A 22,484-nucleotide genomic window follows, 5' to 3' on the forward strand; every position below is an offset into this window, starting at 1 on the left:
TATTCCAAACTTCTGGGCTAATAACCACTTATCAGAGAGTGCATACTGTTTTTGTTCTTTTGTGATTGCTTACCCTGACTCTTACTTGGCATCTTTTCCCACTTGTTCCTTAATCATTCAGACTCTAAATGTCCATCCTAAACTACTCAGGGACCAGATCTGTATCTGGCTAGATGAGGTTTATGCCTCATTGAGGTATGCATGGCCATATACCAGAGGAATGGGAGGCACCTCACGGGCCTTGGGTGGAGGCTTGGACTTGGGTGGTGTGGGGATGAAGCAGTGATTTATGTTGGAGGTGGCTTCATTATAGATCCTGGAATAACCTTGAATGCCCTGTGCAGCCCAGGCTGGCCTGAAACTGTAGATATTCTTCTTCAGCCCCCGAAGTCTCTGAGCTCTGTTTTCACAGCTCATAGCAAGGTGGAGCTTTGTGTAAAGAGTCAACTTGAGGCTGAGTGTGAAGTGGACCCAAGTCTCGTTTGCTTGTAAACAGTGAAGTTCACATAAATGTAGAACACTGTTTAGACATACCTTGCCTGTACCTCTGAGGCTAGTGGGAAGTCAGACTATATTTGTATGTCACTGGAACTCTTCAGGCCAGGTCAGGTTTTTCCTTCTGAAAGTGAGGGAGCTTTCAGAATGAATTTGATGAGTAAGAAGTGAGCAGTCACTCCAAGAAAGGGGCATTGTGACATGTTCCAGTTAATGGGAGACATAAGGTTTTCTGTTTACTTGGCAGCTGGCTCTCTCTGTGCCTGCTATTGTCGCCTGACAAATGGCAGGGCATATTTCCACTTAGTCAGCAAGATCATTTTTACTTTCTTCTGCCTGGCTTGCACTGATTCCCTCGTGCTTCTTCTCACTGGCCTGCGCTGGTCTTCTCAGAGAACAATCCTAGACCTGACACCTTGGAGCTGTACCTCCAGTGAGCTCTGGAGATGCATTCCGACTTAATTAGCTTGTTGTCATCTTTGCTGTTTTGCTGGGGTCCTTGCACTTGCCTCCTGTAGGCAATGTCTACTGTTCCCAGCTTGTCATTTTTGTCTGATTCTATCATTCTACTTCTGGAGTTAGGCCGTTACAAGAGCTGCTCCTTGTCCGTAGGATAAAGCCTCCTGGCAAACTGCTGCTACACGAGGACCTAACTAGACCTTACTGTGACGGTGAAGCTTCTGTACTGATGGGTAAGCCTTGCGCAGAGTAGCTCTGACTACCCAGCCATGAGCTCTGTATTAGGCATTAGGTATGCCTTGTGTCCTTTTCTTCCTGGGAGGCCACTGTAAACTTCCAGCCTAGGCTTACTTGACTATCCTCGCGTTTCTGGCCAAGGCAAGTTGAAGAGATAGCCTTCTACAACACCCTTTATCTAGATTTTACTCTTGAATTCTCTTTCTTTTTTTGTGACAGGGTCTCACTTGGTAGCCCTGGCTGTCCTGGGATTCTCTTGTGTAGATCAGGCTGGCCTTTCACTCACAGAGATGTACCTGCTTCTGCCTCCCAAGTACCTGAGTGGATGAGATAGGTATCAGATAGCATGCTGAACTTGACCCTGAGCTAGCATGAGTGCTGCCTTTGAGAAGCTGGGTGGGCAAGCAGTGTCTAGTCTAAGCATCTTGAAGGAACCAACACTAAGGCAAAGGCACACTTTCCTTTTTAAAAGACATTATGGTTTATATGTCTGAGTGTGTAGCCTGAATGCATGTGTGTGTGCCACATGGTGTGCCATGCCTGAGGAAGTCAGAAGAGGGTGCGGGGTCCTCTGTTACTGGAGTTACAGTTGTGAGCTGCTATATAGGTGCCAGGAGTTGAACCCAGGTCCTCTGAAAGAGCTACTCCCTGTTCCCCACAAAGCACCATTTATCTTAAGAAGGAAAAGGAAAGACATGTGACCATCACAAATGGAGCAAGGATTCTCTTTTGGATTCATTGGATGGTTTTCCTGCTTGTGAAGGACTGTCAGATAGCAGAAGCCGAGCAGTGAAGGTGGGATGTTCGTGGAAGGTGGGAGGGGTTTGGCTGAGCTCGGAGGCACTTGGAACCTCTAAATGGACTGATACTAAAATACCGATCAAGTGGTGTGTTTTGGGGGATGGCTTGAATCTGAGCATCAGGTGAGTTAGAAGGCTTGGCGAGGTGGAGAATATCCATCCCTCAGGGCGAGGCCTAGGCTCCACTCGACTTGTTCTGACTGGATCGGTGGGATCATGAGAAAACAAGATAGGTTCTGGTAATGAAGGGAAGGCACAGCCTTGTAGGTCAGGATCAGGCATGATAGGAATACGAAGGGGCAGGACATCTGTGACATCTGTGTCCTACATGCTGACCAGCATTTCATTGTGTTTCTGCAACTATAAAGCACTCACCTGAGAACACTAGAACACTTGCCTGGTTACATACCAGGCCCTGAGTACGATCCCTAGGACTCTGTTACTTCTCCCCCAAGTCTCCAAGGAGGTGGCGAGCTTGAGATGACTTACTCATTGTGAGTGGTTTGTATGGTACCTGTATTGCAGGAATCTTGGAGCAAGTGTTTTGCAGCAGGGAAACTTCTTGAGCTCCTAGTGCACTGGAGAGAGCATTCTGGCAGATCCACAGCCCAGCAGCTTTCCTGTGTGGCTCAGGCACTATCACACGGTGAACTTGGGAGAGCCTTGACTTGAGGTTTACCAAGTTGGAAAGTGTGTAAATATGAAATACCCCTGTGAAAACATTATCAGTACTCTTCAGTGTTGAGCAATGGAGAAGGGTCTGGTAGAGGAGTCCTGCACTGCTGCTGATTGTGTTGTGGTCTCAGTTGAGACTGAGACAGGGAGAGTGAGAGCACCGTGGGGCTTTCATCTAAGACCTAATAGGACAGAGACCGTGACTGAGCTCTTGTATAATTTCCTATAACTACAGTGAGGACGGCAAAGGGTTAGCTGAGTCCTCAGCAGAGGCTGCTTCAAGGAGCAGAGCCTTCAGAGGTTAAGGAACTTGTCTGGCAGTTCTAGCAGGGGGCGCAGCCAATGTCCTTGGCTGAAGAATGGCTCCTTCAATCAGGAGGGCTGTCCTCCTCAACTGGGTACTTAGTTTAGGAAGACTCAAATAGAATGGTGACGAAGGGCATGCCTGTCTACCCAGCGAGATAACCCTTTGGAGGACTGGGTGAAATGCCAAATCCAGACTGTCCTTACGTCCAAGAGTCTTGTGACTTCAAGCGGAACAGGATGGCTGGGATTTTTAGGTACTGCTAGAACGGCTTGTGAGCTTGAGGGTCTTAGTCCACGAGGGCCCTCTACTGGCTGCTTGAAAGAATATACAAGTACACCAGATGGTTGTAATCTTGGGGAAAAGAGAAAAAGAAAAGAAAAACAAAGACAGTGTAAGGGGAGGTGTGTCACAGATGACAACCAGCCATACAAAGCCACCAGAATCCCAAGGGGGTTGGCTGAGGGAAGCCAAAGCAGCTTTATGAAGGAGTAGACTTAGGGGACAGTTAAAAGGCATCCTAGAAGTAGTTTATTCAAGAGAAATGGGGTAGCATTTGGTATGATAGGCAAATGGATTTCTGTTCAGTGTGTTGGAAAATGCAGGTTGTGAAGTGTGTATAGTCTACTCACTGTGGAAATTAATTAGCTAGACTAAAGCAGTGTTCAACAGCTGAGCGTGTGTAGTCATCTTCTGTGGATCACTGGATTATTCTATGCACCTGAGATACTTAACGGCTCCTCTGGAATAGTGGCCCAGAGTTGGGCCTTTAGTTCTGGAGCCCTTGAGCTACTGCAGTGGTGTATGTCTGGGAAAGGTGTAGGATGATGCAGAATCATTCTTGAGGTGTCTTGAGGTGCCTGGAAAACTATGTGAGTAGGAATGTCTCATGAAGGGCTGACAGTCTGGTGAAACCCTGGCACGTTGCAGAGCTATCTGTCAAGTATTTCTTGAAAAGATGCCTTCAAGGATAATCCCCAGGTCCTCAGAACGGGACTGTGGAAAAAAGGTTTTCACAGAGGTGAAATGAGGCCTGTTGGGCTCTAGTCCAATCTGACAGACAGCTTTAAACATGGTCACAGAGAGGTCTGGGAAGATATGGGGAGGCCAGGAAGGGAAGAGAATGAAGAACAGGCACGTGCAGGTGAAGGTAAGGTCTGCCAATGCGCTTCTTAATCCGGGGAATGTTGGGCAGAAAGAGGCGAGGAACAGGTCTACCTGTCAAGGTTCTGCCCTGAGTTTGGCCCTGCTAGCACCTGGACTTGGCTTTGGAAGTCTGCAGAGCCTGAAACATACATTCCATGTGCTAGGGAGGGAATACACCCCCCAAATCTCAGCTCAGAGTAAAGATGGAGCTTGTCAGTATTGCACGCATTTCTCCCAAGTTTCCAGAGTACTGGGAAGGAAAAAGCTAATGGTTATTTGAAAGTATTTGTGTTTTCAGACAGCTGTTGTGGTTAAAAAGTATTCACATTAATGGAAAACAACTGATGACCTGTTATAGACATGCCAGGTAATGGGAAGAGAAACCAGACCCCAGTGTGATCTGAACGTTTTTGATCTGCATTCAAAAAATATCTCTGGGCAGTGGTGGCACACGCCTTTAATCCCAGCACTTGGGAGGCAGAGGCAGGCGGATTTCTGAGTTCGAGGCCAGCCTGGTCTACAGAGTGAGTTCCAGGATAGCCAGGGCTACACAGAGAAACCTTGTCTGGAAAAACAAAAGAAAACAAAACAAAAACCAATACCAATACCACCAAAAAATTTCAAACTCAAAGCTATCAGGCTATGTGTGGTGCACACCTATAATCCCAGCCTTAGGGCAGCTGGATTCTGGAAAATACAGTGAGACTCTGTGATCTAACCCCCCCAAACAAAGCCAGAATATATAAAGATAATTGTTCCAGAGTACTGCTGTTCAAATAGTCTATGGTATAGATGGTTTCCCTCTATTCCTAGTCTGTCTAGTGTGCCACCCTCTATTCAGTTATGTCTTAGAGATTCTCCTGTGTTGAGTGCCAAAAGCAGTAGAAGCAACTAGGTTGAGTGACAGATACCCTGTTTCCATCCAGAGCTTGTATAAGATGTTGCCGTTCTGTATATCAGTCATTGATTGTATTGTTTCTGTTTGTAGATTTAAAACATTTGCAAAGGCAATATATTTTTTTGGTTTTTTTATGTATTATTTTTATGACTTTTAGAGATGCTGTATAGATCAGGTTAGCCTGGAACTCATAGAGATCTGCCTTCTGCCTCCTAAGTGCTGGGATTAAAGACATGCACTACTGGGGCTGGAGCAATGGCTCAGCGGGTAAGAGCACCGACTGCTCTTCCAGAGGTCCTGAGTTCAAATCCCAGCAACCACATAGTGGCTCACAACCATCCGTAATGAGATCTGATGCCCCCTTCTGGTGTGTCTGAAAAAAAACTACAGTGTACTTACATATTTTAAATAAATAAATCTAAAAAAAAAAAAAAATGACATGCACTACCATTCCAGCCAAAGGCAGTGTATTCTCCCTGCCCCCCAACCTCCAAACAAGGTTTCTTTGTGTAGTCCTGGCTGTCCTAGAACTTGATCTGTAGACCAGGCCAGCCTTGAACTCAGAGATCAGCCTGCCTTTGCCTCTTGAGTGCTGGGATTAAAAGTGTGCATCACTACCACCTGACTTAGAAGCAATATATTCTTAAGATCTTCTGTTTCAACTAAAGCTGAAATTTTCTGACCAAGCAGAAAGGTAAAGAATGTATAAAGAAATGATACTTGTGTGAAAATATTTAGGTAGTGTCTACAACATTCCATACACTTTCCTAAGCACTTGGGGTGCAGCATAAAATAACATGATAATCTCATGTCCTGGTGGTGGTAGGTTGCAAGCAATAGTCCCATCGGGCCACTAGGCGGTGGTCTGACACAGCTGATAGAACTGGTGTCAGGATGGACAAAGTCTCTTAAGCAGTTTGGCCTGGAATTTTCTGGGATTCCATATTGTGACAAGGGACTTGTTGAGCCTGTGGCTTTGGTATGAAAACCTGCAGCATGTTCATATAAAGCTACACAGAGGAATTTATTATAAGGAAAGTGTTGGGTGGTTAAAATTGGTTTCTATATATTTTTACATGACAAGATTTGTAGAGATTTAATTACCCCCCTCCTTTTGGCTGTGTTTGAGTAGCAAAGTTTAATAATAGAAGCAGACTTTAAGAGTTAGTTGCAAAGAGAAAATATCGAAACTACTCATAGTTTTACTATTTAATTTCTGTCTGGTTATGTGGTATGTATTTCATAGTTCACATATGCTTATAATGTACATATGTGTGGGTGTAGGTAACATTCAACACAGTTACATGTGTTCAACAGTGTTTTTTTAAGGCATAAAGGTCCGTTGCTCGTTGGTTTTGTGGGTGGTCAGGATTAGTGGGACAAAAGAGAGGTCACATGGTCTGACATACCTGAAAAGTCAGGGAAGAAAGCTCTGAGGTAGGGAGAATAAATAGCCCAGCACGGCTCGCATGCTTCTAGGAAATGTGAACGGGTCTTGCCAGCCAGTTTCATAATCTCCAGCTTGGTGCTGCCCTTTGGCTCTAACTTCCTTCTTGGACAGGGTCTTAAGGAAATGCAGACACTTTCCTTGTTCTTTCTCCAGGGTGCGTGGGATGCCAAGTGGCTCTCGGCAGTCTCTGGGGTGTTTGTGTGAGTGTCCCTTTGCCCTTTCAGATCTCTGGAGCACAAAGCCTGCCCCTAGCTTTGCCTTGCCTGCTGACCATCAGCCTGTAGACTTTTCTCTTTCAGGTGGAGGGGTGTGTGCTCTTCCATACATTCCCAGAGATCCTCTCCCTTACTCAGGTTCCATTACCCTCTGTGTCTACCCCATTGCTGTAGCCGAGCTCTCTTGTCCACTGTGTTCTTTCCAGCTGCTAGGGATGAGAGCGGGGGCTGTTGACTTGCAGTAGTTGGTTTTGAAGTAGGATTCCCATAAAGCCTCACCAGGAACCTGTCAGAAATCTAATTTCTTTGAGCTGGAGAGATGGCTCAGTGGTTAAGAGTACTTGCTGCTCTTGCAGAGGACTAGGATTTGGGTCCCAGCACTGGTAACCCACTACTGTTTATAACTCCAGTCCCAGGGGATCTGACATGCAAGCACTCACACACCCACTCCTGGCTTCCATTGCCACCAGGTGTGAACATGGTACAGATACACACAGGCAAAACATTTATACAGTTGGAAAAAAAAAGGATTTTTTTCTTTTATGCGTGTGTGAGTGCTTGCATGTATGTTTGTGCACTATATCCTTGCTTGGTACTAAGGAGGCCACAAGTGGGAGTCAGAGTTGCAGGCAGTTGTAAGCTGCCGCGTGGGTTCTGGGAACAAAACTCTACAAGAGCAGCCAGTGTTCTTAACCACTGAACCATCTTTCCAGCCCCCACATATAATTCTTAAAAAAAGAAATGTACCTTCTCTTTACCCGCCCCTGAGGAGCTATTGGCTACTGGCTGTAGGAGGAAGGGGAGTGGTTCTCCTCAGTGGGGTAGTCACTGGTAAGTTACCTCTGCTTCATCTTCACACGACAGGAATTAAACTCAGAAGGTCATAAGAATACCCAAACCCAACAGCAGCCACAAGCCATGAGAGTAACAGGAGGCTTCTTGTCAGGAGTGGGAGGGGCATGAGAGTGGATAATGGGGGCAGGGAAGGGGCCAAATGTAGTAGATATGTCCATGAAAGTGTTAATAGGAAAGAATTACCTTACAGAAAAGAAATGTAAGTTCTGAGGCCACCTAAACCCATGGAATCACAAACTCCACACACCAGGCCCAAGTCCCCTGGGATCTTAAGCATATTAGGCTTCGGTCAGCCACCCTCTCTTAGTACTTATTCTCAAATCTTGTATATATATTAGCAGAAAAAGTTTGATTTCTTAGCCTTGAGATCAGACTCTTAAAATATTGAATTAAATACCCAATTCTTTTGAACAGTGGTATTTCTGCAGTATGAGTATTTAAAGTTGATAATATGCTTCTCATTGGTTTATTGATGTGGGTGTCTTTTGAGTTTTTTGTTGGCCATTTGACTCATAAGCTAAATGCTGGTGGAGAGGAAGTGTTACGTCGTCACTACCCCCTCACTGTAGTGGGTTCTTGTCTTGATCTCTGTTGCTTCCCGCCTCCATTGACTACTACTGCTGTTGTTCCATTGAGTCAGTCTGCCAGTTGGTGGGACTTGCTCTGTGAGTCAGCTCCTGCTGGCACCAGCCACTCATGAGATGCCTTCTGCTTTTTATGGCACAGACACACGTTTGTGCCCTGAGATAGTCAAGCTTCTCAGCTCTGCCTTCAGTTCTTTAAATAACTCATTTTCTTGAAGCCTTGAGTACCCGTCTGGCAGTAAATGAGATCTTAAAATCACAAAGTAAGATAACAGGAAAATTTCTTTCAAGACTGGAGGCAGTTCAGTACCACATTGTGCTTAGTGTGCATGGGATGGGGTTCACTCTCCAGCATCCATTCCCCCTTATATGCCCCCCCCAAAAAAAGATTTCTGGTGTGGCTTGAGAAATAGAAGAGAGCTTAGACACAAGTATATAAGAATGTTGTGTGTGGTTTGACATGCCTTAAGTATTTTCTGTCTCTTCTAGACCTGGAGAGAAAAGAACAAGAATTAGAGCAGCTGAGATTGGACCGTGAGCACTTCAAAGCCCGGCTAGAAACTGCACAGGCAGACAGTTCGAGGGAGAAGAAGGTAGGTCCTTGGCAGGGCTACCTGCCAAGGAGCTGTCGCCTTGCTGCCTTCTGCTCCTGAGGAGCAACTGACCTCACATTTTCTCTGTTAACCCTCAGGAGATTGTAGTCTCAAAGATGTGTATTTTGAGTAGGTTTGAAGGTAGATGAACTGTTAATAGAGTTTATAACCATTTAACAGGTAGACCATTCACTTCCCTTTAGTATACTTCTTTGTCCATTTCGAGTCTTTGGGAATGAGAGTGTCTGGTGTGAAAGTTTATGTATATTATGCAGGCTTGTGTGTGCTTCACTTTGTTTGGAGTTCCGAGGACAACTTTTGGAAGTTGGTTCTTTTTTTTTCCCCATGTGGGTTCTGGGTTGGTGGCAAGTATCTCTACCCAGTGAGCATCTCACAGCCTCCTTTAAACTTTTATATTTAAAAGGCTGCTTCAGCTGAGCATGTTGGTACACACCTTTACTCAGCACTCAGGAGGCAGAGGCAGGTGGATCTCTGTCAGTTTGAGACCAGTCTGGGCTACATAGTGAGTTCCAGGGCAGCCAGGGCCACATAGCAAGACCCTGCCTCAAGCAAAACAAAACCAGTCTGCTCTATTGTACATTCTTATAGCATGGTGAGAATCTGGAAGCAAATAACCTACAACTGGTGATAGATTAAGTTAGAAGTATTTCTAATTAATTGGGTTATGACTTATTGATACTTAGGAAATAACTAATATATTTTATTTTACTATTGGGGAACCTATATTTTTCTCTATAAAAATTATTTTATATGTACAAGTATTTTGCTTGCATGTCTGTCCAGCATGTGTGGGACTGGTTTCCCCAAGGGCCAGAAGAGGGTGCCAGATCCCCTGGAACTGGAGTTATAGATCACTGTGAGCTGCCATGTAGGTGCTGGGACTGAACCCAGGCCCTCTGTGAGAGCAGCAAGTGCTTTTAACTGCCAAGCCAAGCCACCTCGCTAGCCCTGTAATATTTTTTGAAAATACTTTTACAATAGGATGGCATATATTAATTCAAATATTATAAAACTAGTTCTGTGCTTCCACTTGTAGAATTTGGGGCTTGCATATCTTTGTAATTTAAAATAATAAAGCAATAGTAGTATAGAGCAATGAGAGCTAGTATGTTTTGGATATCTGTTGTGTGCTAACAGGCATATAGCCTTTGTGTCCCATGTGTTGCTATCACAGGTAAATCAGCAGGTATTAATTACTATTGTACAGTATCCAGTCCAGGGCCATACTGCCTGTTTGCTAAGGAGTTCTGAATGTTTGTGACTATAGTAGAGGTTTTGAAAACTGGTAGAGTTGGCTTGTATTTTAATACTGAGCAAGCAGAACATGCTTTATTCTTAAGCCTGGATTTGGTTTTGTGTGAACTACACAAAACTGAAGTTTTAGTTTTACTATATTCCATTAAGATCATAAATTGTAGGGTAGTCTGGTTAGTTTCAGACTAAACATTTTTTTAAGGTTTATTTATTTATTTTATATATGTGAGTACACTGTTGCTGTCTTTAGACACACCAGAGGAGTGCATCAGATCCCTTTACAGATGGCTATGAGCCACCATGTGGTTGCTGGGAATTGAACTCAGGACCTCTGGAAGAACAGTCAGTGCTCTTAACTGCTGAGCCATCTCTCCAGTCCCAGACTAAACATTTAGGGCCTAGATTTTGACCAGTAGGCAAGAAGGAGTTGGTAGACATTTAAAACAGAATCTACTTTAATCCCAGCACTTGGAAGGCAGGAGCAGGCAGACCTCTGTGAGCTCGAGGTCAGCTTGGTCCACATAGTGAGTTCCAGGACAGCCACAACAGTGAGCCAGATGATGATGAATTCTGTGAAATTGTGGGTCAAAAGGAATTGTTCCTTTTGATTTTTTTCCTTGTTGGTATTTGTCATAGCAATAGAAATGCCCTGTTTTACACAGAGTGTTAGATCTGAGAGCAGGGCCATTCCTGTGACTAACCGTGGCCATGCAGTTTGCAAGCCTTTTTAGCTAGTTGGTAGGAGGAATTTGTAAAACTGGACATATAAGCTAGAAAACTCTTAAAACACTATGAGTAGAGCTTAATGTGGGTAGAGGTGAGAGCTAGGAAGCTAGACGTGCAGAGCAGAGACGGTCATGAGGTTTGTGGGGCAGGGGGACCAAGGATTCTACTGGGAATTGGCTTGTCTCATTCACTTCCATGATGACAGAGAGCTTACTTACCTTACCTGTGTCTGTGCTCTGAGCCTGTGTGGGAGGCTGAGGCCAAAAGTAACTGAGGAATCTGAAAGAAGTAAAATATTGTGTAATTTCTCTCCATTCTTTTCTTTCTTAACGCTTCTCGTGTCTTCAGCCCCTGCTCCCTTTCAAATTCATGACCTGCTTTTCTACATTGTTCTAGAAAACACGTACACGTGTGAGCACACACACATATATAAGTATATAAATGAATAAATATATATAAATGCAACCTGTTGAGTCTGTTTATTGTTGCTTGTGTCTGATTCTAGAGTTGACCACTTGGCATGGATAGTTAGTCAGGGGGTCTCTTCCCTGGGGGAGACTAATTCTCCCACTCTCTGTAGTTGTAGGTTGCCTGAAGTTCTTCATTGAGGACTAGGCTTTATTCATTCACATTAGTATGTCATCTGATGTTGGAATTGTTCAGGTCTTTTTAAGGCAACCATCCTGTAGACATTACAGTTGTATAGCTTTCTTGTTGTATTTAGAAGAAACAGTTTCATAGTGAACTTTGTGGTTCTGTGGTTCCTACAATCTTACCAGTTACCTGGAAAAGGAGAATTTAAGGTATGCTAGCATTTGGGCTCTCACAGGTGCTTTGCTGCCCACTTTTACCCTGATTTACAATGAGCATTGAGAGTGAAAAACAGGGTAGAAAAATTTTAAAAACTGTTTTTTTTTTTTAAAAAAAAATCACATTTAAAATTGGGACCAATAAATGGATAATTAGCACCACCGTATGTACCAGGACAATAGAAAAGGTGCCTTGAGGGCAGCTCAGTGATGGCAAAGAACAGACTCACTGTGCAATCTGGGTATGACCAGGTGTTGTTAATCCCAGCACCCAGGAGGCAGAGGCAGAGGAGGATTTCTGTGAGTTTGAGGCCAGCTTGGTCTACGTAGCGTGCCCTCAAACTTGGTCCTTGTATGTGTTATCAAGAACTGATCTACTCAGCTGTAATGTAGTCACGCCCTACTTGGAGTCTTCCAACCTCACTTAGTTACCCAGATGCTCATAGTCCAGCACAGGTTAGAACACTGTGAGCGGAACTTGTGGGTGATCCTGGTGGAGGAAGGCAGAAGACCAGAACAACTGTAGACACACAGAAGTAAAGACTGCTCAGGAGTGTTGAGATGGGTTCTGGACTAGAACAGTCAACGAATTTGTCTTCTGGTCGTGAGGTTTGGGGGGCAGGGGGACCATTTGTCTTCTGGGGCCAACTGTAGCTCAAGCTGGTGGTAGACCTTGCTGTCCTCCATCCACTGCTGTGTATGCAAGGCAGCTCACAGAGGCTTCTACTCAGACTTCAAGGAATGGTGGGAGGCTAGATGATGTGTGACAGAAGTAAGAGTGTGCCATAGCCCTTGGGAGAGCAGTGGAGTGAGGTAGAACAGAGACCTCAGGATGCTGAAGATGGTACAAGTGTAAACTGTCTGCTAAGGAAAACTCCAGACCGTGAACCCGGTCAGCCTGGAAGAGCCATGTAGCACAGTGATGTCCTGGAGGGGATGGGCTTCCCCAGCCTTTTGGTTCCCAGATAATGCCACTGCATACCTCAGCCATGGAACTGCAGGCGCTCACATTTGCCGTGCTGATTCCCGCCTTGCTTTGCTCTTCTTGCTCCTTGTGGATTGGAGGTTTTTATTCTGCTCTGTACTTGGGATATGCAAAGCTTTCTTTTGGGCCTTATAGGGGCTCACAGGCGGAGCTGGTCTTGAGTCTCGGGAAACTTTGTATTTGTCCTATTGAGTAGTGCCGGAGCTATTGGGACGCTGGGGAAGTGAACCTAAGTTCTTTGGGGTATACACAGGACAGTTCCGTATGTGTTATTAATTATGGCCTTTTTGCTCTCTTCGGGAATTAGGTATGGTTTTAGGAGGTGTGTCTGGGTGTCAGGTTGCCAGAGGGTACATCCTGCTCTGCTGTCCTGTCCTGCCCTGACTACAGCTGTGGAACGGAAGGACTGACTGTGGACTAGAGCCCTGAAGCTGGGATGGAAAAGACATTTTTCTGTCCTACATTGTTCTGATAGTGGTGAAAGACTAACAATACACTAGCTCAGTGCTGAAAGGCTTATGCGTAGACACAGTGTGAGCGCGCTTGTCCCTCTACAGTGGGGTCTGATCTCTAGTACTGTATAGAATGGTCATGGTGGTGTACACCTCACACTTGGAAGTTGGAGGTAGGAAGGTCAGAAATTCAAGATCATCCTCTGTTACATAGTGACTCTGAGATCTGCCTGTTTCAAAAACAAACACAGCAACAGCTGTGCCTGTACCACACAGCACCGAGACCTTTGGCTGTTGCCAGGACTCCTCCCCTGGCCAGCCTCTGCACTCCAAGACCAGGAATACAGTCCCAACTCTCTTCTTCCAGTGATCCAACTAAGTTGTGGCATTGAAGGAGAGGAAACAATGTCATTACAGCTTTAGCAAAGCCCCTGGGAGTCCTCACCCCCAAGGGGCACAGGAATTGCCACTTGCACAGCACACTCGTATTTTAGATTCCATACTTTTCTTACACACTGGATTCAGTCATTTCTGTCTTTTCATAATGGTTTTTACCCATACTGGAGTACTTACTAGCAGTAATCTAATTCAGTCTCATAGTTGCTGGATTCTTTCCTGGTTCCTCAACTCTAAAATAAGCTTCCAGTCCTGCCTCATGATCTGTACAGGCCTGGGCAGGGATCACAGACACTGCTACAGAAAAGACAGCTGCAGGAGACAACTGGCTTTATTATAGCCAGCTTGCTTATCCCTGTTCAACCAGTGCACTGTTCAACTTAACTGGAAATAGAAAAATAGTCAAAGCGGAAACATCCCCTCAATTTCCAATAAAGTCAGCATGTCAGCATACTATGACAACAACAGTATTGTCAGAACCCTGGCCATTCCATCACTCAGTGCAGGTGCTTACTGAAAGGCAGCTGCAGCCACGCTTCCTTCTCTATCTTTTTTTTTTTTTTTTTTGTTTTTCGAGACAGGGTTTCTCTGAGTAGCCCTGGCTGTCCTGGAACTCACTTTGTAGACCAGGCTGGCCTCGAACTCAGAAATCCACCTGCCTCTGCCTCCCAAGTGCTGGGATTAAAGGCGTGCGCCACCACCGCCCAGCTCCTTCTCTATCTTATTTATTTTATTTTATCTTATTTTATTTTGAGATGGGGTCTTATTAAGGAGCCTGAGCTGCCTTCAACTCTATGTAGCTTAGGCTGGCATTGACCTTTGACCTTTCTGTCTCAGCCAGCTTCTAAGTGCTGGAATGAAAAGCATTCACCAGCATGTTTGGCTCCAAGCACTTTTATCTCATGGCATGTACCTTTCCCCTTTAGTGAATCAGCCAGGGTAGAGACTTGTCAGTTTTCTGTTAATATTTTACTTTAATATTTTTAATTTATTAGGAAAGAGTTGCTACTTTTAGCATGCTAAAAAGGAAGCTGTTGGAAACATTAATTCAGTGACTCAAGAAACTTTAAAAAGTTTATTTTTAATTTGTGTGTGTGTGTGTGTGTGTGTGCCTGTGTGAGTTTATGTGTACCATATATGTGTAGGTGACCCTGGAGTCTAGAAGAGTTTCAGACTCTTGGAAATTGAGTTATAGTTTGTTGTTGTCTTTGTTATTGTTGTTATACAAGAATGGAACTCAGGCCATCTGTAAGGGCAGTATATACTCATAACTGATGAGCCACCCCTCTGGCCCTTCAAGAAACCTCTTAAAGAAAATTAGCGGGCTGGTGAGATGGCTCAGCGGGGAAGAACATCGACTGCTCTTTAGAAGGTCATGAGTTCAAATCCCAGCAACCACATGGTGGCTCACAGCCACCCATAATGAGCAGTCTGAAGACTGCTACAGTGTACTTACATATAATAAATAAATAAATCTTTAAAAAAAAAAAGAAAAAGAAAATTAGCTGGTAGTATAATCCAGCTAAAATCTGAAATGGACTACAGAAAAATTTTAGAAGGGATCTTTATTTGATAATAGTTTTAAAAGTTTAAATAATATCCTATCCAATATTCATGCATGCATATGATATGTTTGGATCCAATCCATATCTGATTCCTTTGCCTCCACTTCCTTTCTTGTCACACCGACACCACTTTCACTCCCAGCTTCAGGTGCACTCTTGAGCTTTCACATGCGCTCTTGCTCTCATGCTGTACCCTCACCTCTCCTTGTCCACTGAGTCTGATGTGCGCGGGTGTGAGACCATCTCCAGGAACTTGGGCAGTCTCTCAGGGGCCATATCCCTGGAGAAAATGAGTCTTTTTCCTCCAGCAGCCATCAGTTGCTCATAGCTCTTCAGATAGGGTGGGGTCTCATGAGTTCCTCTTCACCACGCTGGGACTTTGGCTGACTCTGTGCAAGCCTTGTGTGTGTAGCCCAGGCTACATGTGTTCATGAATTCATATGTGCAGCTGCACTGTCATGTCCAGTAGATACTGCTTTGATACAGACTCTACTCATTCAGGCTCTTAAAATTGTTCTGCTCTCTCTTCCACAATGGTTCCTGAGTGGTTGTGTGTGTGTGTGTGTGTGTGTGTGTGTGTGTGTGTGTAGTATAGATGTCCTAGTTAGAGCTGAGAACTCTACTGTCTTCTGCACATTGACAGGTTGTAGGTCTCTGAATCAGTTGCTGTCTTTACAAAGAAGCTTCTCTGATGAGGGGTGAGAGATGGACTAATCTTTAGGTATAAAGATAAGAACTTAGGGGCAGGATGGTTACCTCCATTGCGTTTGTGCTGCCATACACTAGTGGCTCTATCTTGCCAGGCCAGTCATTAGTGTAGCCTTAGGGGTCACAGCTGAGGAAGACTAATGATGCTTTTCTCCCACTGTAGTATTCATAGAACCTAACACTTCTTCCCTGTTTGAATTATTTGTCCTCTTTCAGATACAGTTGTCCCTCAGTATCTGAGGGGAATCAGTTCCAGGACCTCTTGTGGATAGGCCTAGGGTGTTTAGGACCCTTCTGTGAATAAGTTCAGCATTTGCATGCAGCCCACACATATATGCCTTAATCGGGTTATTTGTGCTTTCTAATTCAATGTGAATGCTGCATAAATTGTTACTGTACTCAGGCTGGGGAGATGGCTTATTGGGCAAAGTGCTTGCTGTATGAGTGTGAGGTGCTGAGTTCAACGGGTAACACCTACAAAAAAGCCTGCTGGGGTAGCTTCAGGCCTCTGTTGGCTGAATGAGTAGATCTGGAACCTCTAAGGTGTGTGTGGCAGGCCTGATATATTTTGGATACAGTTTTTCTCAGCCTGTGGCTTCCTCCTTGCCCCTTGACAGAATCTTGCTATGTATTCCTCAGTTCTGTCCTTAGACTCCTGAGTGCTAGGACTATGTGTGTACTGCCATGCCTGGTTGAAGTTGGAAGGTTAAAGTTTACCTTATTTTAATGGATCAGGATCTTGTTGTGATATTTTAAAGTTCTGTACTTGCAGTTTCAGATAAATGGGTTTATTGGGTAAGTAGCAACTAAAAGGGAAAGAACAAATAGCAAGTAACGGATAACATCATCAAACATGACTGGTGTGGCCTGATCGAGAGCAAACAAAGGAACATCATCCAGTGGAGGCTTCGACACTCAGAAGAACTGGACCAGGGAAGAAGCAGATGGCTGGAACTACTGGTTGGGGGGCTCGACATCTAGCTCCCACTGCAGGCATATTAGACCGTGGAGCAACAATAACAATCTCTGTTGGAAAGGGCTCACCTTCTAGCTGTCCTCAAGGATAGTGTTTTTAATCCCTTAGCTACGTGCTGTTCTTCTTTGCCCCTGTTACAGAGCTTGGGAGAGAGGGCTGACCCAGGACAGGGCATTTTGGAGGACACTTGACATAAACATGTTGGAGTCTGAGACAAGGGGGCAAGGGGTTCCCCTTTCCCAGTATGCTTTCAGTAAGCTTAAGAAAGCATGGCACCTTACCAGTATGCTGCTGTGATGTGACACGGCCTAGAATTGCTGGGGAAGAGAGTAGCAGTTGTGGATTAGTTCATGTCTGTGGGGAATGGTCTTGATTGCCTTGATCTGTGTGGGATGGAAGACCCACCCTGAAAGTAGGTGCTACCATCTCATGGTCTGGATCCTGAACTGTGTAAGAGTGCAGAAGTGAGCTGAGAAGCAGCAGGCACGGGTGTATTTTTTATCTCCGCCATTGACTGTGGGTGTGCATGATGGAGGGAAGAAATGAGAACAGAGTATAACAGTACGTGTAAATATGCCGTGATGACACCCATTACTCTGTCTGTCAGTGTAGCTGCATGTGTCCACAGATCCAGACTGCAGTATCAGTAAGTCAGATATGAAAACCACATAGTTTTACATTTAGATTCTTAGAATTTTTATTGATTTTTATTATATATGTGTGGGTATATTTTGCCTGCATGTATTTATGTGTACCACGTGTGAGCCTGGTACTCATGGAGGCCAAAACAGGGTGTCAGAACCCCTGGAACTAGAGTTATAGGCATTGTTAGATACCTGTGGGTGCTGGGAATTGAACCTGCTTCCTCTGGAAGAGCAGGCAGTACTCTTAACCACTGAGCTAGCTCTCCAGTCCCACTCTCAATTCTCTTGAAACTCTAGACAAAAACCCCTTCTTATTAAATATTGACTTCTTTAAAAGGAAAAAAACCTCAACCATCTAGTATAATTTAAATTGTAGTTAAACTTATTCTGTCTGATATAAATGAATTTACCTAGGTTTTTATAAATTTTGGTTTATTCCTCCATCCTTGGTGGTGCTGGGGGTAGAACCCAGGGCCTCATATATGATAGGCAGGTGCTCTGCAACTGAGGGATATGCCCATCCCTGTTCATCTCTCAGGAAATGCTGTCTCCTTAAAGGGAATTTTAGTACCAGAGAAACATGATCCCTATGGAGGATGAGAACTCCTTGGGATGTACTGACATGAGTGTCATCAGGATAATGGTTCTCTTCTTCCCTTAATGATCCTGTGAGAGTCTGGCCCAGCTGCAGCTGTCTCAGGTGCTGCTGGAGGGAGGGCAGGGAACCATGATCTTGTTATCCATGTGCTGAGCCTGAGCATGTCTGCTGTACCCACCTTCACAGCCTTCCTGCCTGCTCTTAGGTCTGGTGTTTGATTCTGATGTCATTTCACAGCCACACATGCCTATCATATTTTCCAGCCCCTTTGATGATCCTCTCATGAGGAGTTCCTCATGATGTTCTCAGCCTTCCTAACACTGCAGCCCTTTAATATACTTCTTCAGTGTGGTGGTGACCCACAGCCATACATTTATTTTTGTTGTTACTTGATAGGTATGATGCTGCTACTGTTATGACTCATACTGTAAATGTTTCTGTTTTCTGATAGTCTTAGGTGACCCTGTGAAAGAGTCAGTTGACCGCCAAAGGGATTGCAACCCACAGTTAAGAACCATTGGCCTAGAAGGGGGCTTCTTACAATTCTTTTTCTAAACTTGATGTGGTGTCTGCCAGTTGAATGAGTCTTTGGCCGCAACAGGCTCCCTAGTTAGAGATGCTGTGCAGTGCCGGCTGTGTGTTAGGTGCTCCAGAGTCTGGCAGTGCTGCTCTAGGGGTTCTCACTTGGGACCCAAACCACCTCTAGTTTTCTCTTTACTTGAATGGATGAATTTAGCTCTTTGCAGTTATCCTTCATAAGCTGTAAAACATCCATGTGTTCTTCTGTAAGCTTGGAACTTAACTGTTTCGATGTGGATTGTGACTCATAAGGGCTAGAATTCCGAATGCTTTCTCTCTGATAAATATCATTGTGAAAGAAAACATATGATAGAGGGTTTTGAGATCGAATGCTAGTCTCAGTTTTCTTGTTCTATTTTGTGAATTTAGGAGAAGTTGGCTCTTCGACAGCAGCTGAATGAAGCAAAACAGCAGCTCCTGCAGCAGGCGGAGTACTGCACACAAATGGGAGCTGTCACCTGCACCCTCCTCTGGGGGGTCTCCAGCAGCGAGGAGGTCGTCAAAGCCATTCTAGGAGGAGTAAGTCGTCTAGCACTGTTGAATGCCTTGTGACTGGAAGAGCCAGCATGTCTGCTGTGACATTGACTGCTGAGTCCTGCCATGCTGCAGATCTGTAAAGTTCATTCACTAGATGGTGGCCAGGTGCCTGCTGTTCAGTGTGTCACCTGGTGCTCTGAGGATGTATAAAATTAAGTACCATGTTCTATCCCAGCACCTAAGAGGAGTTTTTGTATATTAACCACTTAATGTATGCATAAAAAGTTAACGGCATTCACAGTGCTCATGTGTGTTTTACCTCATGGATAAGACAGAAATTAAACAGGTTGTATTATTTGATGTATTTATGTATCTAGTATATTGTATTATATTTATGTATGTTAGGGACTTTTCATAAGGAGAGAAATTTGAAATGGGCCTTGATGAGTAGATAGAAGTGGCAGAAGTGGTAAGGACACTTTAAGAAGCAGTCAAAGCAAAGGTATAGAGTGGCCCGCAGGCCATGGTGCCACACACCTTTAATCCCAGCACCCAAGAGGTATAGGCGGAGGATCTCTGTGAGTTTGAGACCAGTGTGGTTTATAGAGCAAGCCTAGGACAGCAGGGCTACATGGAGAAACCCTGTCTCAAAAAACCAAACGACAAAGACAGAAAAGGTAGGAGTGAGAAGTATGTCTTCCTTTAGGATAGAGGGAGGTCATGTGACCGAGTGGAGGGCTCCTATCCTGAGGCAGTGGGCCAGTGCCTTGAACGGAAAAAGTGAGAGGACGTGGGCGTATATAGGAAATCACCATGATGATGAGCGAGTGAGGGTTAGGGGTGAGGTTGCAGCGCTGTGCAGGGCAGATGGGGAAGGAGGAGGCATATGGGAGCGCTGTGAGTGAGACAGGTGTGGTGTCAGGGTCCAGGTGACAGCTGAGGGAAGAAAGCACCTGCAGTAGCAGGGTGAGCCTGACTCTGGGGGAAGGAGTAGAAGTGGAGAGGAGGGCATCTGGCGAAAGTCAGAGATACATTACTCACCACCTAGAGGACACACAGTGGTAGGTCTTAAGGAACCCCGAGGAAGGTCCTAAGTGTCCTTTAAAAGTTTATTGAGCTTTATTAAAGTGCAATATTCAGGGCTGCATGAGCCTTTGCCTTAAAAATAAAGATTTCCATGTTGTAATTTACCCACTGGACTTAAACAGTTCACTAGTTTCTTAAAAAAATTTCTAGAGTTGGGAGACCATCCCCACTCTTAGAATAGTCTATCACCCAGGACGTTCCTTTATGTTGTTCTCTAAGGTTTTGTTTTCTATTTTTACATTCTAAATGTGCCCTGGTTTTAAGTAAATCTTTACAATTTTATACACACATAAATACATGCATGCATAGTGTATCTCAGTCACATAGCCCAGGTCCCCTTTGATTTCCTATGCTCACTTCCTTTTTTATCTATATGTCTCTAAGGCCATTAGTGCTGCCTGCATATGGCTGGGTGTAGGGCCATCCACTGGAGCATGGGCCTACAAGTGCCCATAGCCCTGAAGAGCACTGACTCCAGCAGCCAGCAATTGTTAGCCAATTGTGTGCCAGCTGTGAGGCAGGGTGAGGCACAGTGCCTCTTAAGCCCATCTCCTCTCTGTGCTAGATTGTGGACTGCCAGGAGTCCCAAGTGCAGCAGTTCTGTCATGTCCAGGGGACAGCATTTGCAGCACTGCTTTTATCTTCCAAGTCCAGCATCCTTTCCACCCAGTCTTCTGTGAGCTTCCCTGAACCTGGGTGTGTGGGGCTAAGCAGATGTCTCCTTTTTTTTTTTTTTTAAATTTAATTTATTTATTTTATGTACATGAGCACACTGTAGCTATCTTCAGACACACCAGAAGAGGGCGTCAGATCCCATTACAGATGGTTGTGAGCCACCATGTGGTTGCTGGGAATTGAACTCAAGACCTCTAGAAGAGCTGCCAGTACTCTTAACCACTGAACCATCTCTCCAGCCCAGCAGATGTCTCCTTAAGGGCTGAACACCCAAAAGTCACTTACTTTGTTCCTGTGGCCAGGGATGACTGTCACCATTGACTGCTTCCCTTCCTGAGGACGCCGAGTGCTGACACAGGCTTTGTCAGGACTCTTCTGAAATCACACCCTATCTCTCTTCTGTATGGCTTGCCCATTCTGGTCTTGTTACTTTGGCTTCTGTGGAAAGATGTGACAGTTCTATTTTTTTTTTTTTTTTTTTAAACTTTCAGGACAAAGCATTGAAGTTTTTCAAAATCACCGGCCAGACGATGGAGAGTTTTGTGAAGTCATTGGATGGGGACGTTAAGGAGGTTGATTCTGATGAAAATCAGTTTGTCTTTGCACTGGCTGGAATTGTAACAAGTAGGTAACTTTTCAGACACAGTACTGTATATGTGTTGGTAATTACAGGTATGCACGCTCACATGCGTGTGTGTGTGTCAGTGTCTGAAGGACAGCATTATCCCTGGAGTCTATCTCAGTAAGCTATGAGAGGCGTCAGGTGTATGTAGTGTGGGAAAGCACCCCAGGGCTTGTGGTCCCTATCACTCATTAGAAATGACTGATGTAGAGGAAGCCCAGGTTTGTTTGGTTGCCGTTTCTTGTTTTGCTGCCAAACTGATCTTCCAGTCTCACACACAGCAAACACTTTCCCAATTCCTTTTCATCTTTTTGAAGTTCTGAGAGTTTGAATGAACCCATGTGACAGTGGGCGTTCCAGCTAGGGAGTGGAGCCATATCCCCCTTCCATAATCAGCCTTCCACAGCCGCTGGCCTGGTGGCTTGGCAAACACTCATCTACCTTGTTGGGATTGGCTTATTACAGGGCCTTGAGCTTCTGCCTCAGGTTGAGCACGCTTGTCCCATGTCTCTACCTGGAAGTCCCCATCTCTTTCCTTAGGCACTTCACAGCCAGCCATAGCTCTCTGATGTATTCAAGAAAAGCTGTGATGTTTTTGAATACCCTTTCCCTCCCTGGGGAAGAATGGAGCAGTTCCAGTTTACCATGCTCTAAGCAGAAGCTGGCATTAAATGTCTTCCTTGTGCAGTCATTCTTGTCTGTGTCAGTGTTCCATTACTGTGAGGAGATGCCGTGACCACAGCAACTCTTATAAGAGAAAGCATATAACTGGGGCTGCCTGTGTATGCGTATGTTTAGGTAAACTGATACTAGTATGATTTTTTGTGACCTTTCAGATATCCTTGCTGTTATCTCACACCCCCCCATTCTTCTGCGTTTATCTCCCCCCTCTTTCCCTAATTACTGTCCCCCCACCTCCAGCCACTTGTTCTACAACAATCCTGGCTTCCTGCAGTGGAGGCGGCTGTGAGAGGTACTGATCTTTCAGGAGGGCCATGCACAGTGTATTCCCTCTTGGCATTGTCATGCTGTGCAGAGGGGTACCCATGTACTGTAGATGTTTATGATATTTCTACACTCTATTCTGTGGGTATAGCAGACAAATGTAACAAATGTCTGCAGAAGTTGTGGAGAGAAAATCATCCCTATGGCCCTGGTGCACAGCCTGACTTTTCATACACAGATAAAAACTTCATGTTC

General features: G+C 44.9%; 1 protein-coding gene across 7 annotated transcripts in view; it reads left to right on the forward strand.

Annotated features, from left to right (window-relative positions):
- Window positions 1–22,484, forward strand: part of Hsf2bp (heat shock transcription factor 2 binding protein) — a 98,902-nt gene that overhangs the window by 5,850 nt on the left and 70,568 nt on the right. For all 7 annotated transcript variants that reach the window (XM_031346771.1, XM_031346768.1, XM_031346773.1 and 4 more), the window contains 3 exons: window positions 8,608–8,711; window positions 18,794–18,943; window positions 21,154–21,286. In XM_031346771.1, coding sequence (XP_031202631.1) covers window positions 8,608–8,711; window positions 18,794–18,943; window positions 21,154–21,286 — 387 coding nt within the window. The remainder of the gene's footprint in view (window positions 1–8,607; window positions 8,712–18,793; window positions 18,944–21,153; window positions 21,287–22,484) is intronic.

Source organism: Mastomys coucha, unplaced genomic scaffold (genome assembly GCF_008632895.1).
Source record: "Mastomys coucha isolate ucsf_1 unplaced genomic scaffold, UCSF_Mcou_1 pScaffold3, whole genome shotgun sequence".
Classification (NCBI taxonomy): domain Eukaryota; kingdom Metazoa; phylum Chordata; class Mammalia; order Rodentia; family Muridae; genus Mastomys; species Mastomys coucha.